This window comes from Otolemur garnettii, unplaced genomic scaffold (genome assembly GCF_000181295.1).
Source record: "Otolemur garnettii isolate 467f Iridium unplaced genomic scaffold, OtoGar3 scaffold00231, whole genome shotgun sequence".
Taxonomy (NCBI): domain Eukaryota; kingdom Metazoa; phylum Chordata; class Mammalia; order Primates; family Galagidae; genus Otolemur; species Otolemur garnettii.
Genome location: NW_003852626.1, coordinates 1,424,104 through 1,431,806, shown reverse-complemented (window position 1 = coordinate 1,431,806; position 7,703 = coordinate 1,424,104). Strand labels below are relative to the sequence as shown.

Below are 7,703 nucleotides of genomic sequence, written 5' to 3'. Positions count from 1 at the left end.
CTTTTCCAGTCAGACTCCCCCTTTTTCTTTTGTCATTGAGACTTTATCGGTCATGCTGAGCATCAGTACAGACATTTCAGTTTGTACACAATTCTTCACATACATACCCCAAATCTAAAATGCCATTTAGTGTAACTCTTTTCAAACAGTTATTTCAGTGACTTTCCAGATTAAAATTTGGAGGCAAATTTTCCTTAAGAGGATATCAAGTACCAGTATCTTCCAATGTTGCTGAGCTGTTACATAAGTCCCACCAATTCACAAGTGATTGCCACATATGCTACATACTCCAGTTTTCAGTCTTTCACAGCACGGTAAGAAAGTCATTAGGAAAACAGGAGCACCAACAACCCGAGATGTCACAGACTGGGCACAACTCTCACAGGGGAGCCATGATCACGGGGAATGGATTGCTTTAGGAAACAATCCTACTAAAAAGCAACACGGGAATAGAAGTAATTTAAGACGTTCAAGACATGAAATTCAGGACTGGGACACCACCTTGCCATTTAGTATGTTTTGTATTACAGGGTATAAAAACTAACACCACCCCCCCCCATGGAATGTTAAGCTGAAACCCAAGACAGTTTCCCAGAATTCAACATCCTACACTATTTTCTGCCTGTACCAAAAAATAAACAACCGGAGAATGATTTCACCTCTTAAAAAAAAAAAAAAAATTTACACTTAAAACATGGGATGAGGCAGGATTCTATCCTTCTTAAAAATGTTTCTAGAACTACCAAGAAACTTGAATTTACAAAAATAGTTGATAAAATATGCCTCTGGGTTGTAGAAGAAGGGAGACAGGGACCACTGCTAAGACATGGCCAGTGATATTAATCGGACGTGGCCTCTTTCTGTCCCGCTTGGTCAGCGGCGGGCCCCACCTCAGTTTTAGTTTCCCATTTCCCGTAGGTGAGTCTTCTTTCGTTTCCTTGTTGGCCACGTCCCCCTGCTTTCCCTTCGCTTCCCCCTTCCCTCTTGGTTGCACTTTGTTGTCTGAGGATTTGCCCTTTGCTACTGCTTTTGGGGGCTTCCTTTCCACCTTTGCAGGAGCATTTTCAGCTGACCACCTGCCCATCTCCTCTCGGGCTCTTCCTTCCCTTTCGGCAGAGCTGACCTTCCTCTTTGGCATCTTGGCGGCCGGCAGGGTGCACTCCGGTGCCTGTGGGCCCTGCCGCGCCCAGAACCTTCGTGAAGCCCTGCTGCCTGGCTGCGGCAGGGGCGGCGGGAGGACCCCCTGTGAGACCCTTAAATGAGCGAAGGAGCACTATGAATTGCTTCCAAGCACAGGTAGGTGGTGGGGGACAGATAAGAGTGTGCTAAGTTTCAAGAATTATTGGAGTAGGAAAACTTGCCCTTCCCTCCCCCAAGGAATACCCATTAACTTTGGAAAAAACGATAAAATTAGTATGAAGTCCTTTGAAAAGTGAGTATAATACAGTAAGAATAAGGATGGAAATAGTAGTTAGTTGTGGGGGAAGTAGTTTGCACATCCCTTCTAAACTAGACTGTGGTAGGGTCTTAGGCAGCTATGGATGAATCACAGCCACAGTGCCCAAACCAAGGGAGGTCATGGGATTTTGCTTACGGGTCAGGTTATAGAAGCAGAAGGGGAGTTATAAACAATGTCCAGCTCTCTCATTTACATGTGGGACACCGAGGCCTAATAAACGAAAGGCACTGAGTTAAGGGAGCTGGAGTTTTCAGGGACTCTGAAGCCCTCCTACCCCCTGCGAGACCCTTAGCTCATGTGTCACAGAGCAACGTGCCAGTCACCCTGAAGTTCAATCCCTTCGTCACCTCAGACCACAGCAAAAGCTGCAAATGCCATTTTAATGCCCCCTGGCATGTATGCAGGAAGATCATGTAGTCGCAGATGTCCAAGGAGCTACCCAGAAGGACAACGTTCTCTCAATGTCCATCCGCAAGGACGATGAAGTCCAGGTGGTTCAAGGACACTATGAAGGTCAGCAAACCTGCAAGGCAGTCCAGGTGTACAGAAAGAATATGTCATCTACATTGAGCGGGTGCAGCGTGGGAAGGCTAATGGCACAACTGTCCACGCGGGCATTGATTGACCCAAGCAAGGTGATCAGAAAAAATTCTTGAACACAAAGCTAAGTCTCAACAAGTTGCAAAAGAGAAAGGCAACTACAAGGAAGGACTTACTGAGAAACTGCGGGAATGAATATACTCTTTTGTGAACCCATAGTTTAACTGGAGTTTTTAGCCTGGTGTGTGTTTGGAACTTTTCAAAAATGTCTGTGGACTATTCCATTTCCCTCCTGTTTTGTTATCTACTTGTAGTTCTATAAATCTACTTTTTCAATTTTGATTAATAATTGTATGAATAAAAATTGGAAATGTTTCTTAAAAAAAAAAAGAACGGCACTTACTTAGGGCCACCCAGTTCATAGGTGGCAATTAGGGCAATAAAATCTAAGTGTTTTGTCACTCTTCGGTATTCCTCACGCGTTATTTATTCTTATATTGTCTTATTGTTTCAATTATTCGTAACCCAATTTTGAGGTCTCTGAGGACAAATACCATTTTGTCTCACTTAAAAGCTTCTATTACAGTGTAACGATCTATTGAACAGCTTTCATATTCACTACAGTCACCCTTTACGGCAGGACTGCTCAAGACAGCTTTCTGTCAGATGGAAGTGCTTCTTACTTACGGGCGCTGTCCAGGATGGCAGCCACGAGCCGTGTATAGCTAGCACTCGTTAACATGGCTATTGTGATTGAGGAATTGATTTCTTCATTTCGTTTTAAGTAATTAAAATAGACGTTAAATAGCCATATTTGACTAACACCTGTTGTAGTGACTAACAGTAGAGACTGTAGCAGCTACAGTGTGTGTCCTAGGAATGAACTTGAGGAGGAATTAGCAGCCATGGCTGAATTCGTTATTCTCTTTTGTTGATCTATGCTACACAGTGATGCTACTGGAGCAGGTCTCAAGCTTCATTTGCTTGTTCAACAAGCATTTCTAAAGAACTATAAGGGCCAGGCTTTGAGTAGGTGTGGGGGTACACCAGCTACTAAATAGAGGCAGAGGTGGGCACGCAGCAGCTACAGTTGAAGGCGCTAAAAGGGGGTGGGGCCTGTGCCAAGAAGGGGAAGGCGCTAAAAGGGGGTGGGGCCTGTGCCAAGAAGGGGAAGGCATCGCTGGGCAGGAACCAGTCTCAAGCCTCGCGAGGGTTGGCACTTGTAACGCGAGCATCCCCAAGCCAGGGGTCACAGGCTGCCGCAGGGACTTCTGGGTTGTAGACCGTTGGGCTCTGAGGCAACGGCTCATCTTGGCGGACCGCCAGAGCCATGCCTTCAGAGGCAAAGCTAGAGAGGGGAAGGCCGAGGTCCAAGACCCGACCACTGAGGGGAGCGCGTTCAAGGCTGGTAGCTTGTGAGGCAGGGTACATGGAGAACCCGGCGATTGGGTCCAATCCAGGTAGCAGCAACTTCGGGCGTGTGGACATCATGGCGGCGACACCTCCGCCTCACTGGCAAGCATCTCTGCGTGGCCTCCGAGCTGAGAACGGCCACTCCCTGGTGAAGATATGTACCCACAAGCGCATCGGGCTGCTTATGCTGTCAATCTGGATCCTACTGCTCCTGTGCTACTATCTGAGCCCAGGTAAGGCCTGGTTCCAGGCTGGGAATAGGGTTGACGCGGCTGAGGCGGGGCGGGGAGGGGGGATGGGCGGGGTAACAAGTTTTGCCAACCACAGACCTTCCCGCTACCTCGTCCCCACCCGACGCCGCTGCTTCCCTTCCGAAAGCCATCCTGACTTCGCCCTTCCCCAAACTCTGCCTTTTCTTGCCTCCCTTCCCGAGCCACTGCCCTTTCTCAGGTTTCGTTCTCCCTCTGCTGAACTCTTTTCCTTTGAAACTCCCTTCAAACAGCCCTTCTCTCCCAGACTTCATGGAAGCCTTCCCTTCCTCACTTCCCTCCTTTTTATATTTATTTATTTATTTTGCAGGTTTTGGCTAGGGCTGGGTTTGAACCCGCTACCTCGGGCGTATGGGGCCGGTGCCTCACTCCTTTGAGCCACAGGTGCCGCCCACTCCTTTTTAAATTGAAGTGAAATTTGCATCACGTAAAATTAACTATTTCATAGTGAATAATAAAGGAGATTTAGTACTTGTACATGTTGTGCAATATCTCTTCTCTCTAGGAAGTAAGCCCCAAACTGTTTTACAAAGTGACTGAACCATTTTACATCTCTACCAAAATGTTCCAGGGTTCCAGTTTCACCAAAACGTGGTATAACCATGGCAGTGAGTGTGAAGGAGTATCTCATTATGGTTTTAATTTGTGTATTCCTAATGACTAATGATGTTAAGCATCCTTTTATGTTTGTTGGCCCTTTGCATATCTTTGGAGAAATGTCTTTTCAAATTATTTGACCATTTTTAATTTGATTGTTTATGTTTTTTTTTGTTGTGTTGTTAAGAATTCTTTATACAGACGGTGCCAAAAAATATATATTCATTTTAAGAAAGGAAGCAACTGTATTAAAATTGTAATATTCAAGTCAAGTTTACTTCTGCAATTGCAAGAGGTAAAAAATAAAATACACAAGATAACAAGGGTTGGTATATATTGAAAATTACAATTTTAATACAGTTTTTTCCTTTTTTTTTTTTTTTGCAGTTTTTGGTGGGGGCTGGGTTTGAACCCGCCACCTATGGCATATGGAGCTGGTGCCCTACTCCTTGGAGCCACAGGCACCACCCAGTTTTTTCCTTTCTTAAAATGTGTGTATCTTTTTATGGCACTCTCTGAATATGTATTTTAGATAATGGACTCTTATGAGATATATACTTGTAAATATTCCCTCCCATTCTATAGCCTTTCTTTTTACTTGATAATGTACAAAACTTTATGGTTTTAGCTCTCATAATGAGATCGTTGATCCATTTTGAGTTGATTTTTGTATATGGTGTGTGTTGGAGGTACAACTTCATTCTTTTTCCTGTTTGCTCCACCACTGTTTGTTGAAGAGACTATTCTTTCCCTATTGAATTGTCTTAGTACTCCTGTCAAGAATCAGTTGACCATAGATTTCAAATTTATTTCTAGACTTTCAATTCTGTTCTGTTGGTCTGTGTGTCTTTCTCTATGTCAGTAACATATATATATTTTATAGAAGGAGTGTCACTATGGCACCTTCAGTAGATTGTCATGGTGTCACAGCTCACAGCAACCTCAAACTCTTCGGCTTCAGTGATTCTCTTGCCTCAGCCACCCAAGTAGCTGGAACTACAGGTGCCCGCCACAGTGCCCAGCTACTTTTTTGTTGTTATTGTCATTGTTTAGTAGGTCCAGGCCAGGTTTGAACCTGCCAGCCCCAGTGTATGTGGCCGTCACCCTAACCATTGAGCTACGAGTGCCGAGCCTCTCATAGCTCAATGGTTAGGGCGCTGTGCCAGTCTTTTTAAATGGCTGAATAGTATTCTATGGTGTACATATACCACAATTTGTTAATCCATTCCTGGGTTGGTGGGCACTTAGGCTGTTTCCACATTTTGGCAATTGTAAATTGAGCTGCACTCTAGTGCAAATGTCCTTATGATAAAAAGATTTTTTTTTTCTTCTGGGTAGATGCCCAGTAATGGGATTGCAGGATCAAATGGGAGGTCTAGTTTGAGTTCTTTGAGGATTCTCCATACTTCCTTCCAAAAAGGTTGTATTAGTTTGCAGTCCCACCAGCAGTGTAAAGTGTTCCCCTTTCTCCACATCCACACCAGCAACTGCAGTTTTGAGATACTGTATTATGGGGCCATTCTCACTGGGGTTAGGTAATATCTTAGGGTGGTTTTAATTTGCACTTCTCTGACAATTAGGACAATGAGCATTTTTTCATATGTTTGTTAGCCATTTGTCTATCTTCTTTAGAGATGGTCCTATTCATCTTTCCTTCCCATTGACATAAGGGATTGTTGGTTTTTCCATATTGATTAATTTGAGTTCTCTGTAGATCCTGGTTATCAAGCTTTTGTCTGATTCATAATTTGCAAATATCTTATCCCATTCTGATATTTGTCTATTTGCTTTGGTTGTTGTCTCCTTAGCTGTAGAGAAGCTATTCAATTTAATTTGGTCTAGGTGGTAAATGAAATTGTCAGTGGGTATGGGGATTAAGGGGAAAGAGGTCCCCAGAGCTTTTAATCCACAGAAGAAATGAATATTGGACAGAGGCCTGCCTTGATAGAAAAGCGGAGTCTCAGTTTTGGGTGTGGGGACCGGTGAGAATAGGGATAGAACTATAGTAGGCTGGCTGGATGAAAACTGGGATAGCTTCACACATGGTTGAAAGGGAAGGGGCAATGGTGAGAGTGACATTACATAATGTCTGTCTGAGAGTTCCTACTGGGCTTTCTTGGGGCTGGCTCTTTGAATGCAGAGGGGAGCCTAGGAGGGAAAAGAGATCTCCTTGCCAATGGGCCCCTCGCTAGCCCTTTAGGGGAAGGTTAGGGATTCTAAGGCTTGGGTATACTTCTGGAGAAGGTTGTTAGCCTGTCTTTGACATTGACTGGGGAATGAATTATAAACAGTGTGATTTAAGGAGTCAGGTGTAGAAACCCAAGTTCAAGGCAAGACAGGTACAGCTGAATAAGAAGTGGGGTAATATGTAAACATATCCAGAAACTAAATGCCAAGGGAGGGAGTTAGAAGTTTTGAGCATAGAGTGGGTTAATGTAAGTGTTTAGATAAGCAGATAAAGAGGGGCCTGCTAAAACTTGGTGGAATAGGAGGGAAGAGAAGAGGGAGAGGGAGGACAGGAGTTTTCTGGGTGAAAAAGGCTTCTGATGTTCTCCCATGGGTGATCAGGGAAGGATTCTTGGAGGAATTTGTTAAAGAGGAGTCCAGGGACTGCTCTTTGGAGATGCTCTGGCAAGAAACAGAGGAGGAAAAGGACCTGGCTGGATGGGGGCTCTAGGAGAGGGTAAAGAACATGCCTCATGCTTCCTTGGGGATTATCTGGAGTTTGAGGAAGGTTGGGCCCATTAAGGTGGAGCTATACTAGACTATTGGGGTAGGGTAAGGTTTTATTTTTTGATGTGGAACCAGATTTGGGGGAAATCCAATTAGCTTGACTGCCATAGGGGTGGTAAGAAGGACAGTGTATGCCCCTTTCCGTGGTGGGGAGAGCCCCTTTAGGATACTCAGGTGAATTTTTGAGAGAACTTTGTGTCCAGTCATAAGTGAGGATGTTGCTTCCCCTGAGTAGGGCTGCGGTAAGGGGAAGTCAGAAGATTTCTGGAGAATATTTTGTAAAATGTTAAGACTTGGGAGTTAGTCCCTAAGTGGTGAGGAAGGTGGTGGCAGGTTTCCTAACAGAAAAGGATGGCGTACATCAGTTCAAAAGGGCATAAGAATGGAGAGTTATAATAAAGAATGCAGCTTTGAGGTCTAAAACTGAAAAGTGTGACGTGGTGGGAGGAATGGTTGACAGGAGGGTGTAGGGATTAGGCACTGCAGGATGGATAGGAATTATTGAGGATATTAATGACCTTGAGGTCTTGAACTAAGTGGTAGGTGCCATTAGGTTTTTTAACTGGAAGGATGGGGGTGTTGGATGGAGAATGGGTTATATGAAGAAGACCTTTATCACCTAAGGTGGCGGGTTCGAATCCCCAGACCGGGCCCGCCAAACAACAATGATGGCTGCAACCAAAAAAAAAAAA

General features: G+C 44.5%; 1 protein-coding gene across 1 annotated transcript in view; it reads left to right on the top strand.

Moving 5' to 3' along the window:
- Nucleotides 1-3,329: 3,329 nt before the first annotated feature.
- The window catches only part of FMR1NB (FMR1 neighbor), a 32,889-nt gene continuing 28,515 nt past the window's right edge, over nucleotides 3,330-7,703 (top strand). The window contains exon 1 of the mRNA XM_023508205.1: nucleotides 3,330-3,645. Within this exon, the coding sequence (XP_023363973.1) occupies nucleotides 3,330-3,645 (316 nt within the window). The remainder of the gene's footprint in view (nucleotides 3,646-7,703) is intronic.